Source organism: Sphaerodactylus townsendi, linkage group LG13 (genome assembly GCF_021028975.2).
Source record: "Sphaerodactylus townsendi isolate TG3544 linkage group LG13, MPM_Stown_v2.3, whole genome shotgun sequence".
Taxonomy (NCBI): Eukaryota; Metazoa; Chordata; class Lepidosauria; order Squamata; family Sphaerodactylidae; genus Sphaerodactylus; species Sphaerodactylus townsendi.
The window spans coordinates 30530750-30552145 of record NC_059437.1 but is presented as its reverse complement, the minus strand read 5'-3'; the positions used below and the strand labels follow the sequence as shown (position 1 = coordinate 30552145).

The window sequence follows — 21396 nt, the reverse complement described above, 5'->3', positions numbered from 1 at the left end:
CAACTCAAAGGGGTTAGGGAAATGTTCCAAGGAAGAACTGAGCTTATCTGTATTGCTAGGAGTCAAAAACAGAGGAAATAACAGATAAGAACAGTCAAGAGGAAGAACATTATAAACTGGACAACTTTAACCTGCCATTAGTTTTCTTGAGCTGCTGAAAGGATATGCAGAATATGCTTTCAAAAGGCAGCCATGTTGGTTTGCACTAGAACAACTAGATTGTTCTAGGTTGGAGTCCAGAAACACCTCGGGATATGTGCTTTGACTTCTGAAACCTTATTGGTCTCTAAGGTGCAACTGGACTCCAGTCTAGCTGTGCAGAATGTGATGACGGATACAAAAGAAGGCAGCCCTCCTGTACCTTTTAAGAGTTGTGGGGGTTGGAATGTATTTTGGTTCTTCTAGCAAAGGAGAGAAAAGATGCATCTGTCATCCATCCTGCAGTTACCCACCCTTTAGAGGCCTGAAATTTGAAAGCATAGCTGCTACTCCTCCCTCACCTCTTTTCCTCCTCCTCCTGCAGAGCACCCATGCACATCCCAGCTTACGCTGTACGTACACTGCAAAAGGTGTGACACCATCAAAGCTGCACTGTTATCACTGCATGTCAGTCTTCCACAGGCTAGATCCTTCTTGACTTGGAGAGTGAAAAGGTATCTAAAAACCAGAATGGAGATGTTACTAGTATGAATCCCTCCCACAAGCCATCCATGAGACATAGACAGTCCTGGGACAATAGTACAACCTATGTCAGCCAGTTCCACAGGGCAGCTGCAGGCTGCAGTACACACTCTGGCACATTATCTGGGCTCATGTCTGATTTCATGTGGTTCTGCACTCCCCTCTAAATCATTTAGTTCCTGGGGAATTTCATACATTGCCAGTGCAGAGTATAACCCAGACTCCTGAGAACCACAACTTCCTCCTTTCTTTTAAAGGAAGAATCCAGCCTTTGTTGTTACCCTTCATCTACTCTACCAGCAGAATTCCCAGTTTACAGCCCTTCAAGATTAACAGGTCAAATTTGTTTACCTTTGTTTTTAACTCACGTGCAAGATGGCAAAATGGATTCCCATATAACTTATGCCAATTTAAATGGGTTTGATTATTAAGCATACATTCAGTTATGTTTGCTAGTTATGTGGAAGGAGTTATGAGGAGACCCGGGAAGCCCTGCTTCTGCCCCACCTTGCAGGATGGGAAACTAATAAAATCAGTAATGTCCGTAATTTCTCTCGCCCACTGATACAAAAACATTTCACCAGCTGTTACAAAAAATTTTCAAGCTATTTTCATAGCATGAAACAAAAATCTTGGGTGGTTGTTTTGTCTGATTGGCTTTTAAAGTAAAAGCTGAGATTAACTTGGAACACTGAATTTGAGTGCCAGTTTGGGCATACATGAGTACAGATATAGCCTTGCTCCTTCATAGGGGTATGTATGCATTACCATGTTTATTACTTAGATATTATATACAATGCCTCTCCATGCCTGAGATGGTTCATAAAGTAAAACCAATACAACAAAATTGTAAGCAGTTATCAATAACAAGCAAGCCATTTAAAACAATCCCTCCCTCCAATCCCTCCCAGCCTAAAACATCCAGCAGCCAAAAATAATATTCATAAATTAGTATTACACTAGAAGCAAACCATTAAAACAGGTTTAGAAATATGGGTACTCCTCAATTAAAAGCCTGGGTGAAATGTTTTGACTTAGCATGTAAAGAAAGCTATGGGGGAGAGTATGCCAAACACGAGGTGTCACCACCAAAAAACAAACAAACAAACCCTGTCTCTGATTGCATCTGTCTCATCTCCACAGCTGGGGGCACAAAGAGTGGAACTTGGAATAGGATCTTAACAACAGCTGGTATAGAAAGAGGCAGACTTTCCAAGAATGCCAGCCCCAAGCCACTTAGGGACTTTAAAGTAAGAACCAGCACTCTGAATTGTGTTTTAAAACTCAGCAGCCTTTCTTGATATTGATTGTTGTTGTTTACCAAGTTGATATATTTTCACACTTCATATATGTGCTGTGACCCTGAGATATGGTTGCCAACTTCAGGTTGGGAGGTCTGAGTGTGGAGCCTAAGGAGGGCAGGGTTTGGAAAGAGTCCACCCTCAAGAGCAGCTGTTTACTCTACAGAAGCTGATATCTGGAGATCAGCCATTTTTCTGGGAGATCTCCAGGCCCCACCTGGAGGTTGGCAACCCTATCAAGGTGAGGAAGAAGTTCTCAGGAGGGAACATGGGGAGAGAAAAGGGTGGTTACAATGGCAACATAGGGGACACAATTCACTGGAAACTTTTCTTACACAAGCTTTCTGAAAACAGGGATGTTGTTACATTTACTGCAGTCAGATAAAGACTGTGTTAGTCAACTTCATCATCTGCTATAACTTCACCCTCTGCTATAACTTTACGCCTAAAATGCAGTTTTATTTAGATGATTATATACTAGGGTTTCCAACTCCAGCTTGGGAAATTCCTAGAGATTTGGAAGCGTCACCTGTTGAGGGCAGAGTCTGGGAACAGGAGGAAGTCCAGTGGGGGATCTGATGTCACTCTAAGACTTCTATTTCTCCTAAGTCTTTATGGTATACTATAGAGTCTACCCTCCAAATCTGACATTTCCTCCTGGGAAACTGATTTGTGTACACTGGAAATATCAGGCCTCACCTAGAGGTTAATAAACCAAGTACAAATCCTCCTTTTCTCTGCTCCAAAAATCAGTTGTATTTTTACTGATCACATAGTAAAGGAATATTTACAAAATGCAGAAGATACATGTATATCAGAGTTATATCTAGACTCTCTCTCCCCAGTTGACTGAATTATTTACACGTTTAATGACAGCTGCCTACAGAAACCTCCTGGGGAAAAAAAATCTGAAAGAAAACCGCAAGAGCAATATAGCATGAAAAACCAGAAACGTACCTTGTCAGCTCTTCTCTGAGATGACCCGGATCCACTGGGAAAAATTTCACCATAAATTTGAAAAGAATCTCCTTAGGATCTTAAAACACAACATCTTCATAAGTTTGGTATCAAATATATCTTGGGAACAATTACAAATCTCGTCACGCTTACAGCCAACGGCATCAACTTTTCTGAATTCTCTGGGCCTCTCTATAGTCATGGTTCAAAACTACTGTTTTGAGCCAAAGCCATTATTAATTTTCTTAGAGCCTCCCCTTTCCTGAAGCTGCCAGTGACAGGGCAATTTACTATGACAATTGCCATCCTCCTTGGATTGGGAAGAGCTGGGCAAAAGGCCATCTGATATGTTACAGTCACAGCTCAGGAGAGTTTATTTGATGCTCAGCTGGGAGACAGTCTGGTGGCACTCATGAAAATGCATAACAACAACCTACTACCCAAAAATGACACAAACACTGCAAAAGGCAATTGTTTCATTTTATCTGGGCAACAGCTGCCATGACCCCAGAAGCTAATGCAGCCACATCTGTGCATTGTCTTTGATTCACTATTGTCCAGACCAGTCTCTTATTTCCTGCAGTAACCACCCTGCAGTAATCTTTGGAAAGCTCACAACTGAGACATTTATTTGGTAGTCATGCCTCGTATTTCCCCAGGATCCTGTTTTCAGAGGTATACTCTTTCTGAATATGGAGGTTCCATTGTATTGTAACATCACCTCAGGCCACTGCAGATATGACCAAGGTGAAATTACCATTGCTCACATATCAGGAAAACAGAGACTCAGAGGTGTAACTCCAGGGGGGCTGGGGGGTGTACGATGCACCGGGCGCACGCCCCTGTGGGTTCCGGGGCGAGACAGGGGTGGAGGATGCACCAGTTCACTGGGCGGTTTCCCCCCCTTGCTACACCTCTGCAGAGACTGCACACAGTCTAAACATTAAGACAGGAATTGTGGTTTTATTCAGTGGTGGGATCCAAAAATTTTAATAACAGGTTCCAATGGTGGTGGGATTCAAACAGTGGCGCCGCCGCACACATGCGCCTCCAATCCCTATTGGGCAGGGAGGTTGCTTTAGAAACCCCTTCTCGGCACTCAGAAAAAATTAGTAACCACTTCTAGAGAAGTGGTGAGAACTGGTTGGATCCCACCTCTGGTTTTATTTCTTTCTCATCCTGCAAGATGCATTCCACTTTCTCTATTTCTTACAGTGTAATTGGCAGTCCGGAAAACCCACAACAGCACCTAGTTGGCAGACATTTGTTATCATTTATTTGTTTGTTTTATTACATTTTTAGGCCACCCTTGCAGGCTCAGGGCAGCTTCCAACATATAAAATCACAAATTAAAACCTATTAGATCATTAAACATTCCCTGATTAAGGTCTAAACCATAGATAGACCAATACCCAGATGGTGATAGCATACTTTTACATCAATAAATCCCTCCCTAACCCTGTTAAAACTCTGCAGAGGGGGCTCTACGAATCATCAGTTCCAATCCTGATAAAGTCGCATGCACCCATTCATTTTGGCCACACATTAAATATCCATTCACTATTTTATTTTTTTAAGTGACAACAATATTTTAAAAGTTGCAAGATTGCCTCCAGGTTTGCTTTCTTGGGGGAGGGGGGTGTCCTGATATCACTAAAAGCTGTGCAGAATGACCTTCTATTGCTTACATGCAGAACTGTTCTTCCTATAGAGAGGAGACTGTTCATTAGCATAGGCTGTTTTGAGAGTAAAATAAAACAGAAGTTTGACAGCACTTTAAAGACTAACTTTTACTTTACCTTATTTTACTTCATTTTATTTTGGGCTTGTATTCCGCCCTGCCCCAGCCAAAGGCCTGTCTCAGGGGAGATCGCTTATTAACAAATATAGTACAATCAAATTCAATCCAGTAACAGTTAACATCCTCTTAACATAGAATTTAAAAAGTTTTGGTGCCAGTAAAAGTTCCAGATAAGTTTTCCAACAGGGGCTCCCTTCTTCAGATGCTATTGTAACCCCCATGCCCAGAATGGGTTGGCCCAGTAAGGGGTGGAGACGCAGAGCAGCAAGAGGCTGCAGGAGAGAGCTCTTTGGAGAAGACAAGGGTACCAGACTCGGACCTTGATTTCTATAAGCCCTTAACACCTTGTTAAGGTAATTGCAATATTGTTGTAACCACCAAGTCAGTAGTTGTTGTTTTTAAGGCTATGTTGTAAATGTTGGAGTTTATTGTTTCAGGGTTTTCTTTTGTGGTTGTAATGGGTGGGAGGTCTCCTGGAGACCTTCATCATGTTGCAACCTGTTCATCAAGCCCTTGGAGTCTTCAGGAGCCAACCCTCTTGCAAAGAAGAATTGGACTTGGCAGTATCAGTAGACTGTAACTAGAAGGACTTGAAATGCAACCTGAACAGGACCTTGAATCAGAATGTTAAATGTCGGGATGTTTAATGTTATTTGTAAAGAGAAGTAAACTGTTTTGTTTAAATTTGGTTCTTTGCAACTCCTTCCAAGTAATTGCCCCAATAGAACCCAATAAGCTGAGGTTACACTATCAAATAATAGCACCCCCAAATAACATTTTGTTCATACACAGCCTGAATGTGTGAGGAAGACCTAAGGCTTCTAACCAATTCAGCTAGGCTTTGTCCAGGCTGTGGATTCCTGGAATCTTGGCTGGCGCTGTAAGCATGTAGTCAACAAACCATGATGCCTGCCTTTCCAGGGACAACCCAGGCAATGGAGACATCTAGGTACATGGACTGCACCAACCCAAGTAGCTCTGGTATATTGATGGCAGGTGTTCAGTTGGTGACGCTGCCTGTCACTTTGAAGGTCTAAATGCCAGCAAGTGCAGTATCAAAGATGTTCTACACTGAACCTTTTTGGTCCTTAACCCACCTTTCTATCCAAATCTGGCCTGGGGTTGGGATCTCTGCCAGGTGTACCTTGTAAAAAACACCATATTTGACTGGGTACACCATATAAATGAAGAATCAATGTACTAATCATGGTAATTGGGAGAGGAAAATAGTTGACCAGACCAATTCTTGGTTTCCAAGAGGGCAACATTTCATCACCGCCAGCAACTTTTTAAAAAATACTTACTTTTAATCTGCTTTGTTATGGGTTTGAGAAGTTCCAGCCAAGCCTGTAACAACGCAAAATGAAAAAGATGGTAAATATCTCAGAATTCTTTTTCTGGCTAAAATCAACTCTCTTAACAGAACTAAGTGATAGAATGGGTTGTATTGCTTCAGCTGATAGGTTAAGGGGGTGGGGGGCTCCTCTTATTTTTCAAAAAATGTCCCCTCAAGTAGAAAGTTAGTACATCAAGGGGGAAACGAGGCTTTCCCTGTCGTGCCAGTTTTCTCTTTGAACAGAAGCTTATTTTAACACAGCGGAGCACTTCCTTGCAGTTTGATGCAGCTTCGTCCATTCTACCATTTCACAACAACAACACCGCCCCCCCTCACATTCTGCTACATGCGCTAGACCCAGCCTCTGGCAGCCAAACAATGCCGAGAAGTTAATCTGTGTGCTGATGTATATCACTGAGTGATGCGCCTTGAATGGTTTCTGGGGAGAAAACAGCCTTTCAGCAGACAGGCCAAGATTCACTAGTTAGTTCTTTATAAATGCAGAGCCCTGTTCTCACCCACCCTCCTGCACTGTAGCAAGTTAATGAAGCAAAAGGGAGTCAATGGACTCCATTGTTGCCTTGATGGTGTTGAACTGGACCAGTGATGCTCAACAGCACTTCAGTTTTCCACCTGGATTTGCCTGCTAGAGAAAGGTCTGTTCTGCTGAGACAGAATTTTTGTTTCACCAGTAGAAAGAAAAATGGAGGGAAAAAAACACCACCACAAGCCTGGGGGTGGGTAGGTGGGGGTGGTTTTAGAAAGGCCTATAAATATCTCTGCCTACAGTTGAGAGAGGCCAACAAATAGCTGCAGGGGAACTTCCCCATTATGCAAAGTTCACTGCGCAGCATCCATTGTTGAACATATAATAGAAATAGAGCCTCCTTCCATGCAACTGTGGTGGCCATTAAAAATGCATATAGGTCAGAGATTTCTGCAGACTAGACATCTGAAGATGGCCAAAGTACTCCTCAGAACTGTCCCAATAAGGAGGTGGAGCTATGCAGATGAGTCAAGGAGGAAATGCAGGTGAAGTAGACAAGAAATACAACTCTTCTGGTTTACCACTTGGTAAATTTCCAAAGAAATATGCCAGGGATTCAAAAAGCCCCTTCCGCACACGCAAAATAATGCATTTTCAAACTACTTTCACAACAGTTTGCAAGTGGATTTTGCTATTCTGCACAGCTTCAAAGAGCACTGAAAGCAGTTTGAAAGTGCATTATTCTGCATGTGCGGAATGAGCCTTAGTTAAAACTTTATTTTACTCCAGCATTTTCCCCAAAGGTAAATAAGTACCTTATCATTTATTAGTATAAGTTATAGTGTTTGTTGTACTTTCTAAAGGCAAAACTACACAGTAACATTTGTAATCCAGGCTTTTCGATATAACCCCATCTGTAGTACAATACGCAATTATGCCTAGGGTTCAGCATTTTTGAGAAACTGGGCTTTTATTTTGAAAAGCAGTTTTCTAGCCCTTATGTCTTAGAAAAGGCTGACAGTGGATGGTAAAATCTCTTTCAATATTCTTAGTATAATAAAATGTAATGATATGATCTTCAGGATGGCTCCTAAACCTGGGCTGTGGGGTGGTCAAAGGAATCAATGGGATTTTCCAGTTATCAAGATCAGCTTTTTCATTTCCCAATGACATACACAGTGCAGTTCTAAGCAGGACCACACCCTCTGGGTCCATTACAGTCAATGGGTTTAAAAGGGCGTGATTTATTTTATTATGTTTATTATGTTTATTATTTTATTAATGTTTGAATAATATTCACTGCATATTAGGCAAAATAAGTAATCACACAAATATCTGGGTCATTTTAATAATTCAATTAGGTTGCCTTTTAGAGTGCCTTTTAGAGTGCAGAATAGAAGCCTTGGGCTCTGTAAGGTGTCACTCCCGTAATGGTGGATGAGGCAGATAGAAAATAACATATGGGGAATTGTAGTGGACTTGTGTAGGTGTGGTAGTTCTCAACATTTCATAAGGAAAAGGGAATGTTTAAATTTAAAGGGGCAGTGGAGATCAAGCTTTTTTGGGCTGGGAAAGTGCCAGTTGTGGGCTGAGAAATTCCTGATTATTAGGGGGTGGTGACGGGTGTGGGCGGCAGTGGTGGGATCCAAAAATTTTAGTAACAGGTTCCCATGGTGGTGGGATTCAAATTGTGGTGTAGCGCCAATGGGGCTGGGCAGGGCATGACGGGGGCGTTGCCGGGCATTCCAGGTGCGGGGCATTCCTGGGCGGGGCTGTGGCAAGGATGCAGCTGCTGCGCCGGTCCTTGGGCGGAAAACGAATGCACACAGGCGCGGACTGCCACGCACACTGGTGCACCTCCTGCTAGACTGCTTCAAGTTCTGAGCGCTACTGCTGAGAGGAGGGGCGTAACTAAGGCAAAAATCACGTGGCAAAATCACCAATTAGTAACCCCCTCTCGGCACACACAAATTATTAGTAACCTACTCTCGGGAACTTGTGAGAACCTGCTGGATCCACTGGCGTAATGCCCATTGGGCAAGGTGGGCAGCTGCCCAGGGCATCACCTTGTGGGGGGCATCAAAATGCTGGGTTCGTTTTTGGGTATTTTAGTGGTTTTCCATTTTTGGCCTGCAGGGGGCGCAGTTTTTAGGCTAGCAGCACCAGAATTTCAGCGTATCATCAGGAGACTGTCCTTATGCTACCCCCCAATTTTGGTGAGGTTTGGTTCAGGGAGTCCAAAGTTATGGACTCCCAAAGGGGGTGCCCCTATCCCCCATTGTTTCCAATGGGAGCTAATAGGAGATGGGGGCTACAGTTTTGAGGGTCCATAACTTTGGCCCCCCTGAACCAAACTGCACCAAGCCTAGGGGGTATCATTAGGGCAGTCAGTTGATGAGACCCTGAAAGTTTTGAGACTGTGCCTTCAGAAATGTGCCCCCCACAGCCTGCAACCCCCATTGACAGCAATGCAGAAAACTCAATGCAGAACAAAGATTCCTGGGCAAATTTCGGGATGTTCTTGCAGGGAGAGCATTCTTGAACGTATCAGCACCAAAATTTCAGGGTATCATCTGGAAACTGTCATGATGGCACCCCCAAGGTTTGGTGCAGTTTGGTTTAGGGGGTCCAAAGTTATGGACCCTCAAAAGGGTAGCCCCCATCTCCTTAGCAAAGAATGTGGGATGGGGTACCCCCTTTGAGGGTCCATAACTTTGGACCCCCTAAACCAAACTGCACCAAACTTGGGGGGGTCCCATAAGGACAGTTTCCAGATGATAGCCTGACATTTTGGTGCTGATACATCCAAAAATGCGCCCCCCTCAGGAACATCCCAGAAATTTGCCCAAGAATCTTTGTTCTGCATTGAGTTTTCTGTATTGCTGTCAATGAGGGTTGCAGGCTGGGGGGGGCACATTTCTGAAGGCACAGTCTCAAAACTTTCAGGGTCTCATCAGGAGACTGCCCTGATGATACCCCCTAGGTTTGGTGCAGTTTGGTTCAGGGGGGCCAAAGTTATGGACCCTCAAAACTGTAGTCCCATCTCCTATTAGCTCCCATTGCAAGACTTTATTGGCATAGACAACAGTACAACAATAATAAAAATGGATTAAAAAGCATATACAATACAGGAAATAAATGTTAGGTTGAAGGAAATCTACTGGCGTTTAGTAATTTCCAGGAGAAAGTCTGCCACTATCATACAGAGAGAAGGATCAGGATTGTCCAACAAGTAGTGTAATCTAATTAAATCGGGGAGAGCTGGTAAATGTAAAGGAGTAAGATTCACATACTTGGATCTGATTTCCTTGAATCTGAGACAGTGTAGTAATTGGTGGGCCAGAGATTCAACTGAGCCATCATTACATGGGCACAATCTTTTAGCCTTTTCTTGCTTATTAAATCTGCCATGTAACAAGGCGGAAGGCATAACATTAAACCTGGCAAGCATTATGGCTCTCCTTTGAGCAGGGTTTATTAAGCAATATTTATTTATTTGTTTGTTTGTTTGTTTGTTCCACTTTTATACCGCCCTCCCCCGAAGGGCTCAGGTAGTGTGCCAAGTGGCCCCATTCAAATGGGAGAGAAAAATACAGGAGGAGCATGTTTTCTTGGCTGCAGTGATTAGGGTAGAGAACTTTCTATCCAATAGTTGATCTTTTAATTTTCTATAAGCTTCTGAATAGGACAAAGGGCAAAGTGAATCCACTGACAGTCCAATAGAGGCCACTTTTTTCTTCAATTATGGAAAACCAGGGGTTGGAATGGGTGTCAGAGAGCAGACGGTGGACCAGGGAATTACAGTCCGAGAGAAAATGAATTTGCAGCCAGAATCTAAAAGCCCTCAGCCAAGCAGCTGATGCCAAGGAGTTGTGACCTAGCTCCAGACAAAGAGCTGCATAGGGCACACAATTTGGGGATTAGCTCCCATTGGAAACAATGGGGGATGGGGCACCCCCTTTGGGAGTCCATAACTTTGGACTCCTTGAACCAAACCTCACCAAACTTGGGGGGTAGCATAAGGACAGTCTCCTGATGATACGCTGCAATTTTAGTGCTGATATGTCTAAAAATGCACCCCCTGCACGCACCACTGTCCTGGTGCAAAAAAAAATTGGTTGTGGTGGAGTGGCCGCCCATGGGGTCGGGGGGGGGGGGGGGGCATCCAACTCAGGTTTTGCCCAGGGCTACAGTTTGCCTCGTTACGCCCCTGGCTGGATCCCACCTCTGGCGGGCGGGTTGGAGGGTTGGGGAGCGACCTTATGGTGCTCTGCAGGTGGAGGAGGCAGGAGCCATAGAGACCAATTTCTAAAGCAGCATTTCCTCCAGGGGAACTGATTTATGTTGCTTGGAGATCAGTTGTAACTCAAGGAGATCTCTAGACCCCCCCCCCCCCCCGGAATCTGGCAATCCTAGGTGGTGAGAGAAGAAAGGTAGGGCTAAAGAAGAGAGAGAAAAAGGAGACTGGATGAAAGAAAAAGACTAAGATACTAAGATACTGAAGATACTAAGAAGAAAAAAATGCTGGCATCTATAGGGAAGCAGCCAGGAGATGCCAGGAGAAAATACAAAGATTATGGATTTCTAATTGCAGGAGACAGTTGCCAGACACCACCATGATGAAAGTCTGAGCACTTATCACAGCTTTGAAGCTCTGGCCTGTGGCAGGACATTAGAGCAACGCTGGCTCTCAGCCTATCGCTGAACTGAGAAACACAACATGTTCAACTCTAAAATTGCCAAGTAACACTGTTTAGTTTGGCATTCCTGCTTTATGATGTAGTCGACTTTCTTGATTTAACAAGGAAGTTATCTAAATGGCATGCTGTAAGTTCCTTGTTTCTACCTGCTGCTCTGCATTTTACTCACCCTTCTGACTTTATTTGGCCTAGTCTAACATGCCAGTTTTCTGTGCAAAATTTGTTTGTTTGGGTTTTTTTTTTAATAAAGAGGACTAGTCACCCTTTCACTCTGACCTGGAAGGCCCAAGCTAGCCTGAACTCGGAAGCTAAGCAAGGACAGCTCTGGTTAGTATTTGGACGGGAGACCAACGAGGAATTGCATGATCACTATGCAGAGGCAGACAATGGCAAACCACCTCTGAACATCTCTTGCATTGAAAACCCTGCAAAGTAACCATACATACTTTCTGCCATCATTCACAGGTCCATCAAGCAGAACTGCAGCCTTCTAAGTAAGCCCTTTGATTTTAATGGATTTAGAAGGGTGTGTATTTGCTTGGGACTGCACTGTTAATCATGTGACGCTGTATGGTCCACAGTCCACACACAGGTTCCATACATCATTTGCTATGAACTGGACTTTCCTTGGCTAGCATGTTTGCATGGAGTTTCTAAGTTGTCAGTCATTCTTCACTTACTGTATGCCCTGCAGGATTCCAGAACTCCAGTCCAAAATATTCCTTTTCAGCAAGGTTCAGGTGGCTGCAGCTGAGGTTGAACAATGTTTTGCCAGAGGATTTTTGCTATCGGCAATGGGAGGCGGGGAGAGCATGAGGTAGCATCCAAAAGCAAAAGGATTAAAAATAGATTTAGAACATAAAGTTTGAACATTTTAAATGTTTTTAACATTTTTTTAAACAAAACCTGTAAACATTGGATAGTGTACTTTGTTAAAAGGGCTGAGATGGAACCTCAGTTCTAGATTTATAACCATTAGACATAATTTTCTTAATTGGAGAGCAAGTTTGGTGTTATATTTTCAGACAAGGATCTGGAAGACCCGAGATTTAATCTCCACTTTGCCATGGAAGCTTGGGCTAGTCACTGTCTCTCAGTTTACCTACCGCACACGGTTGTTGTCAATAATATTTCTAGTTCTTCAAGACTCAGGTGCACCTTTGAGTCTCCCAAATAAGCAGGGATGACTCCAGTTCTCAAAAGGCAGAGAAAACTTTTCTCATCTGAAGTTCCATTTCAACATGAATTCTATTAATTCATTGGATTGGGACAATCAGTCAACACAGCAAAATTTAATTCAGGATGTGACTTTTCAAGTTGTTTCTTTGCACAGCAAGATCCAAGAGGTCTCAAAAGAGACAGTTAAGGGACATGATTATTGCCGCTGCAACTACCTGAGGGCAGAAAATAAGCATGGCAGGGATGCAAACAGCCATGGCTTTTTGTGCTGGTGTTTCAGCCACCCCCTAAACCAGCTTGTAGGTGCATTCCAAACAGGTTAAACAAGTTACAAGTCTCCATATCCATCAAGCTTTTTAATTAAATGCCATTCGTCACCCCCACCCCTTCCGTGGCAACATATCTAATAACACCATACAGCAGAGCATCATTTGAAGATCAAGAGCTTCCCTTAGAGGCCACTGCAGGCTCTCCATCTCGCATATGTCTGCTGAGCTTTTAAAAAAATTGGTAAATAGAAGCCATTGATTGCCTCTGAAGATAAGAGAGCATCTAGAGGCTGATTCACACAGCCTGTCACACAACCACATCCAGCTTCATGGCTGAATGTGGATTTGACCACAAGTCAGTCAACTCACTCCAAGTTTGGTACTCTAGCCACCATACAACACTGCCTCACTCCATGTTCATGTGATCACTGCTGCAGTACATTCTAATTGATCCACATTGGTTTGGCATTTTTTTTCGTTCTCCTCAATCCTTGTTGAGATGTGTTCAAACTTTCTCACCGGTTTCATCACTTGGAAGTTCCTTTGATGTTTCACAATGTTTTTTTCTGAAGGTCACTGTTTTCAGAATAGTCAACTTATTTGTTGAAGATTTCAAAAACATTCCTTCCTCTGTTACAAAGACCACAATGCTAATATCTGCACTATGGAATGGCTTCTGGCGTACCCTGATGTGGTTAGCTAGAACACCATTGCAATTTGCACATCTTAATTGAGTGTCAAGATCCTTGAGGAGAAAGGGTAATTAAGTATTGTGGTGCTTGAAGAACGGCACAGTTAAAAAAAACCTGATTGCTCAAGATTTCCTGGCAATTTTAATGGCACTTACTATTCCAGCCCTTCATGTGTAAAAATACAGGTCTTATGAATGAAATGAACATTGTGTGCTGCCACAAAATCAGCAAAAGGAAGAGAACCACACCGAAAGCAGGTGAAAGACAGCTTGCCAAGCTAATAAGGTGCAATTATGGCAGTAAAGTGCAACAGTAAATTAATAAGTAATCAAAAAATCACAAGAGCCGTTTATTGGCTGTGCCTACAAGGCAGGGGCTGGGGTTCATTGGCAAAGCACTTGCTTTGCATATGTAAGGTCTCAGGTTCAGTTTTGGCTTCTCCAATCAGAAAATCTCTGGTGTCAGCTTAGGAGATCCTGATCCTGATCCTGATCCTCCTCCTCCTGCTCCTCCTGCTCCTCCTTCTTCTTCTTCTTCTTTCTTCTTCTTCTTGTTTTGTTTGAGACCCTGAAGAGCCACTGCCACTCAGAACAGAAAATATTGCTCCAAATAGACTAATGTTCTTACTAGGGTTGACCTCTCTGGTCTGGGAAATTCCTGGAGGATTGGAAGTGGAGCATTGGAGAAGGTATAATGCCATAGAGTCCACCTCCAAAGTTGCCATTTTCTTCAGGAGAATTGATCTGACATCTGAAAATCAGCTGTAATTCTGGGCTCCACTTGAAGGATGCCAACCCTAGTTCTTACACATTGTTCTTGTGATTCCTGTGACCATGTTCATATCATGTGATCATGCTTGCAGTGACCCACAAGGGTTTGTGATGACTGAAGAGAAATTACAGCACAGAAATGAAATATGTATCCACAGCCAGGGAGCTCCCATATAAACTTTTGGAGAGAAGCCATGATTTTGTCATGGAAGACATATTCACCATTAATCTCCAACTGAAGAAGATGTGACAGGAACATCTGAGGAACATCTGAGGCCCTGAAGAGCCACTGTCACCTGAAGTTGGCAATATGGAGCTCAATGGACCAGAGGTCAGATGTGGGATATAATGGCTTCTTCTACTTCCAGACAATAACAACAAATATGAATCTGTGCAAGCATGAAGGTCCTGGCTCACAGTAAACACTAGGTCCGCTGCTGGGGCAGAAGGGACAGGGTCGGAGCAATGCCCTACTGAGCCCTGTTGCTAAGTACAGTGGGGCTGGCAAGCAGCCGAATGTGCTTGTCATTTTGACACTGGCTCTCAAGGAAATTGAAGGGTTGCTTACATGCTCCACGCTTTGCTCAGCACGAAGCGTACATGTGAACATTTTACAGATAACCCCTCATTGCTCTCAGCGTGCTTCAAATTACCACCCCCGTGCAGGAAAGCAGCTGGAAAGTGACAGCGTAATAACAGTATTCTCTTGAGGGCTGTCCCAGTTCTCCTCCAAACGGCTGGATAGCAGCAGTAATTAAAACAATTATAATTGTTTATTCTTCCTGCACTAGAATATTTGGGCACCGACTCCCGAAGGAGAAGGGCTGGAGACCAGCATTAGCCCATTTCCTCACAAGAGAGCAATGTGCAGCGCTCCTAATGGGGAAGCGTCATGTCACCAGAGGTGCCCCCTGGATCTTTGCCTCCTTTCTCACCACCAGAGGAGAAGGGGAATATTTATGTAAGTTAGGGGTTGAAGCACCCTACAAATATGCTGTCCTCTCCTCTGCACCCCCCCCCTCCACTAAGTCCATGTGGTTGCTGTGTGGAATGGGGCAGTGTGAATGTAGTGAGAACTAATTGCACAGTTCCTGTGACGCCAACTGTTACAAGAGATGTGAATAATCTCTCCCCACTGCCAGGCCATCCAGGAAAAAAATTATCTGTTCTCAGTTTTGTTTTACTTTCATAGTCTTTATATGGGCACTGCTCTATCCTCTAAATCCAACAAAGAAACAGAACAAAGAAAAAAGGAGCAAAGCCAATAAAAATAAATCCAACCAATAAAACAATTAAAGACAAACGCTTAAAAACCAGCCAGGCAGTTGTAAAAGTATGCAAAAAAAAGAGCCATCTACAACACTGATAATAAAACAGACTGTAAACTAGGAGCTATGGTTGCCAACTTCAGGTTGAGAAATTCCTGGAGATTTGGAGGTGGAACCTGGGAAGGGAAGAGTTTGGGAAGGGAAGGGATCCCTCCATTTTCTTCAGGAGAACTGATTGCTGTAGTCTGGCAATCAGTTGGCAACCTTGCTTGGGTCAGACCATAACACCACTGGAAAAGACTGAACTCTGTAGTTAAAATCCTGGTTAAAGAGAAATGTTTTGGCTTGATACCTAAATGAGAGTAATGTAGGGACCAGGAGAGCCTCCAGGGGGAAGGCAATTCTAAATGTGAGGCACCACCATTGTAAAGCCCCCTCTCTGTATGTGGGGCTACAGAGAGCAGGGTGTGAAATAGGGATCTGAACTGGTGGGAGGAAGCAGAAAAATGCCCTGTTCTCTTGTGTACTGCTTACTATGAAACAAGTAGTGAATTTTGGCTCACACCAGCTTGTCACTCAACCCAATCCACATTTTCTATGTAGCCAATCAGTCTCCTTTAGCCAATCTTGAAGCAGATTCTAATTTCAGTGTCACTGCTGTTTAAAATAGCTCCACCCCACACACAATTCTTTTCAGGAGCGCCATACTTTCCACATGCCAATTTGGTCCTGTTCATTGGCCCTGAAGTCACCCAGTATTGAAGAAGAGCTCTCCTCCTGTCCTGTTCCAGGCTCTAAGCAGAGCTGCATCCAAGTTGCTTGAAAGATCCCTCAGAAATGTAGCCCAGAGGCAGGTTTTTCTCCCCCATTCATTTTTAATTCCAGGAGAGCCACTAATTCAAGTTTTCATTCATGGTTACGATTATGGAAAGAAATTCCTCCAAGGGGTTTTCATGGTTTGAAAAGGAAAAGACCAGCTGGGACTTTAATGGAAGCTTTTTGTTACAATAACACACCATGCAGAGTTTAAGTGCTGCGGATCACAGGCAAACAGAAGGCTGGAAGGTGTAAAAGTGCTGAAGTCAAATTTTACTGGGGTAAAATTTGGTAAAATTTGCTTGCAGTCTTTTTAAAATGACATTTCTTTGAAACTTCTGAATCAACCCTTTTGAAAACAAAAGGCATATTTTTTTAGAAATCTCTGTTGCAGCACCACCCTACCAACATTCAACACAGACAATTTCTAAAGATGGCGAATATTTTGAAAAGCTGACTGCAGGTTCCTAACTTTCCTGATGTAAAGCCATACACATTCCTTCCTTATCAATCTGAATTACTGTCTTGCCTTAAAAACAAAGGATAAATACAAACCAACTGACGTTAAATATAGTTTCTCACAATCTGGAGAAAACAGGAATAGTGTCCATATTTGCACACATCGTACTAAACAGAACAGGACAGGTATTCTATGGAGGTAATTAACACTGGGAAAGAATACATTTTCACACGTTCATTTAGCCAGTCATTTAAGGAGAAGTTTCAAGGATTTTTGTTAACAAATCAATGAGGTCAGAATGAAAAAAAACAAGACTTAAAATAAGAATTGATAAATAATGTGTTTGCCCAATAGGATGGCTTGTCATTAATATTAAAATCAATAGCAATGATAATAAACAATATCACAGCTATGTTATAACCTGTATCAGAATTACATTCTGTTTAATATACAATTAAAACTATAAGTGCAATAATTACACTTTGTTGCAAATTACACTTCATTAATTTCCAGGCTTAATCTTTAAAATGTTATGACTTCAATAGTAGCAGGACACATTAAATTGTTGCATGCAATTATTTTTTAATTTCAAATATTATAAGCAAAAATCATTTCCAAAAATTATTTTGAGAAAATTCTCACTAATCCAGTCTAAACTTCCAGATATTCCTTGGTGAGCTATAATGTTATCATCCATGCATATGTAGTCCGAAAGTAAGATTTCCTCCAATGCATTATTCCTAAAAACCAACGCTCTCCACTGGAATAAGAACACAACTATACTAACAAGCAGTTATTTGCATCGTTCAACAAATGCCTTGCAGTTGCAAATTCATAACCCTCAACTCTTGTGGGGGAAAACATACAGGAATAGGTCTCCCCCTAACTACGCTTCCCTTGTTTTGAAACCACAATGCAGAAGTGGACAGACAGCTCAGGAAGGTGAAATTGTGGCCTTTGGAGCCACAATTAGAAACATATAGCAACAACAAGAGAATCCACTTACATCAACGACAAAGATCTTCTGAGAATCATCCAAAAACTGGACTTTCAAATGCAGCATCCTTAAGTGCGCAGCTGAGCAATCGGCAAGAACTAGATGCTCTGGGATATGAGCAGCACAGGAGCAGAGGAGAGCCTGCCTTGTGATTCATACAGAATTTTCAGTCTCTCTACTGGATGATATGAGCGGAAGCCTCAAGCACAGCCTTCGCAGCAAAGAGCAGGTGAAAACAGGCCAGAGGTGACAGTGAGAGAAATCAGTGCAAAGAGTGACCAAAGGTTTCTGTTAGTAACTTCTTCTGACATTCTTCTAAAACCTTTCTAGCAACGTAAAATGGGACCAATTCGCATTAAAACAAACATAGCTGTAAATTAAAGCTGGTATAAATTGCTTCAGGTGTCATGGAAGATGGAAAGACAATGATCTTTTTTTTTAAAAAAAATCTCTTTACTACTGGCTAAAATTCGTTTGACTCAAAACAAATTTTTGCAGCAGGTTCAGACCGTAGCTTTCCAACCAGCTAGTATTTTGTTGTGATCACAAACGTGAAGACCAGTGACTTCCTTTTTTGAGCAAAAAATAATAATATTAAAGCTAGATCCTGGAAGTTGGGCCAATGTGGCAATTTGAAGGTCACGTGTGCTTGTGAAATGGCTGTGGGAGATAGCTATACATGGTGGGGGCTGGTTTTTATCAAAGTGGAGACATTATTTACGAACGGGGCAACTGGAGGCTGGCTGCTTTTTCATGCCCCTTTTCCCCACTGAGTGTCTGGCTGAATAATCTAACTACTGGTTTGCAACTCCAGGGCATGGGAATTGATTTCCCTCTCAACACCATTCTCAATGATGTGCGTGTAAAGTGCTGTCAAGTTGCAGCCAACCTATGGTGACTCCAGCAAGGAGCTTTCGCGGCAAGTGAGAAGCTGAGGTGGTTGGCCATGGCCTTCCATGGCAGAGTCTCCCTTCCAAGAACTGGTCCTGCTTAGCTTCCAAAATCTGATGAGACCAGGCTACACCATGCCACTTTCCTCTCTTCCCACTGATACCAAGGGAATGAATGGCTACAATATCTTTTGAAATAGTTAATTTGGAAATGAGCTCATATGTGGGAGGAGTCTATGTGGGATGTGGGAGAAGGTTAACCTTCTACTGATGTGAATGATGCCACACTAAGTACAACACTCCTTTCTTATTTTGTTCACAGAAGGACTCAGACTGTAAGAGGTTGCCTCATATGGGTGTTTTCCGCTATGTATCCCATTTTGGGGAAGAACTTTGCACAGTGCTCTCCCTCTTATATTTCCCTCAACCCGGGTCTTCCAAAAATCACTAAACAAAATTTTGGGGAGAAACTGAAGGAGCCACAGCAACCTGGACTGTTTGCAGTCACTTCCTGGAGAGGTGAAATCTCCAGTGCGAAGGCAAACAGGGGAAACCAGGTTCATTAATAACATGTTACACACATTATTCGTGGGCTGGGCAGAAACCACCATGGAGTCAGATAGTTGGGCCCAGTCTGATTGGCAGCTGGTCTCCTACAGATAAGGTTTTCAGCTCCAAGTTGGGAAATACCTGGAGATTCTGGGGGCAGAACTTGAAGAGGGCGGGGTTTGGAGAGGGGAGGGACTTCAATGTGGTTATAATACCATAGATCCCACCTTCCAAGCAGCCATTTTCTTCCGTTGCACTGATCTCTGTACCCTGGAGATCAGTTGTATAGCAGGAGGTCTCCAGCCACCAACTGGAGGTTGGCAGATATCTTTTCTTGCCCTATTAACCAAAGATCCATTAGGTGAAGATGGTGGTTCAGACTGGAAATCTAGCCAGGCCAAGTCACATGCCACCAAAGTAAGTTGGCATTTGACCTTGACTAAGCTGCACAAGTCAAAGGAAGGAAGCACCAAACCTAGCAAAGCCCCAAGCTGTGTGGGGAAGCAGATGCCCAACCTAGCTGAGCCCTGGTCACGTCACAGGCATTGTATTTCTGCTGCCTGGCTGGATAAGCAGGCCAGCTCTTTCTCCCTCTCTTCCTACCTTGGCAGGCCGGGCTGTGGCAGGACAGAGCAAAGGTCAGGGTGGGCCAGTTGGGTGACCTTGGGCTAGTTACAGTTCTTCAAAGCTCTCTCCAGCTACCAAAGCACCATGATTAAAAATCTGTTCAGATAATCAAAGTTGATCAAAAGCCTTGCTGGATGAAAGCCCCACTTGGCCCCACTCACTTCCTAAAAATACCTGGAGGATGCCAGAAAAAGTGCTGGCTGGCACCCTGGCGGCCACTGGGACCACACTGTTTGCAAGCAGTTTGCTGGCACTGTCTACAATTTACTAGATTTTGCAAGTGATCAGGGTAATCTGGACTACATGCAAGATCAATTTCTGAGTTTGTGAAAAATATCTTTAAAATTACCCTAATAATTTTAAAAGCCCAAGTCAAGATGTTTTGTACTCAAAACATGCTTATGGGTCTTCGGTTTTATTTTTAAAAACAGGGTTTCTAATAAAACAAAGATCCCACCCCCTCCCCGGCCACCCGTATACATGCAAATGCTGTCTTAGTGTGATGTCTTGATTGTGTTCAGTTGTCACAGAAGAGTTAAAGGAGAAATCCAGCCTATAGGCCAGTGGCAGAATGCATGTGAAAAAGGTTCCAGGTTCTCTCATTGACATTTCCAGTCAAAGGATAACAAGCTATTTCTCTGCTTGAGACCATGTGGAGCCCTGCAAGTGAATAAACAGCATTCAGTCACATTGATCAAGGGTCTGACTCAAAGCAGCGTCACATTGAGTTTTGAGCTGCTGCAAAGTATGCCCTTTCCTGAAATGGGGAGGTCACCACTATCAAGGAATAGAGGGCATTTTCTTGGTAGTGGTCCTGAATGGTTTTGTTGTTGTTGTTTTTGGCTTATGCTCTCCCATGAAAGTCAGTCCCTTTGCTGGAACATAAAACCCCAGAGGAGCGACCCTGAGCATGGTTCCCAGTAAGTTATTTGCTTTAATGGAGCTCCACCTCCTGGTCATTTTGATAAATGAAGCTAAGATTTTAATTTCCTGCTTGAGTCGCTTGAAATCACACTATATGTGACTTGGTATTGTGTCTTTGTACCCGATCCTCTTTAGTCTTATTCTTGTTAAGATTTTCAGGATTCTACGAATATTGTGAATGACTTGTGGTAGAGGGAGGAGTTCTGGTCGCAGAGGAGGAGCTCATTATTCTTTTAAGTGCCATTTGCTTCCCGTTTTATTTGGTGGAATGCCAAACATGTCTTTATGATTAATTTATCCTAATCAACCAGCTTTCTGTCCTGGCTCTGACACTGAAGCTGTCTGGGTTGCCCTAATGGAAGAGTGGACTTTTCAACAACTTCTGTTGCCACCAAACATGCAGACCACCATTAACAACCATTGCAGTTATACCGATCGTTATAACGACCATTAACAACCATTGCCGGTATATCGATCGTTATACGCCGTTATAACAATCGATATAACGATCGATATAACGGCAATGGCTGTTAATGGGCGTTGTAACGATCGATATAGCGATAATAGCTGTTAATGGCCGTTATAACGATCGATATAACGATCGATATAACGGCAATGGTTGTTAATGGTCATGGACGTTCTAATGATGGGAGGCTCAGGGTGGCGTCGTCCCGAGGGGTGGGAAAGGGGTC

At 43.1% G+C, this 21396-nt stretch overlaps 1 protein-coding gene across 1 annotated transcript in view; it reads right to left on the bottom strand.

The window, feature by feature from the left end:
- FRMD7 (FERM domain containing 7) overlaps positions 1-17780 on the bottom strand; it is a 28320-nt gene extending 10540 nt beyond the window's left edge. Inside the window, exons 1-5 of the mRNA XM_048513817.1 lie at positions 17724-17780; positions 11944-12048; positions 6045-6087; positions 2940-2973; positions 560-657 (exon numbers count right to left, since the gene is read on the bottom strand). Of these exons, the coding sequence (XP_048369774.1) occupies positions 560-657; positions 2940-2973; positions 6045-6087; positions 11944-12048; positions 17724-17780 (337 nt within the window). The remainder of the gene's footprint in view (positions 1-559; positions 658-2939; positions 2974-6044; positions 6088-11943; positions 12049-17723) is intronic.
- Positions 17781-21396: the final 3616 nt, after the last annotated feature.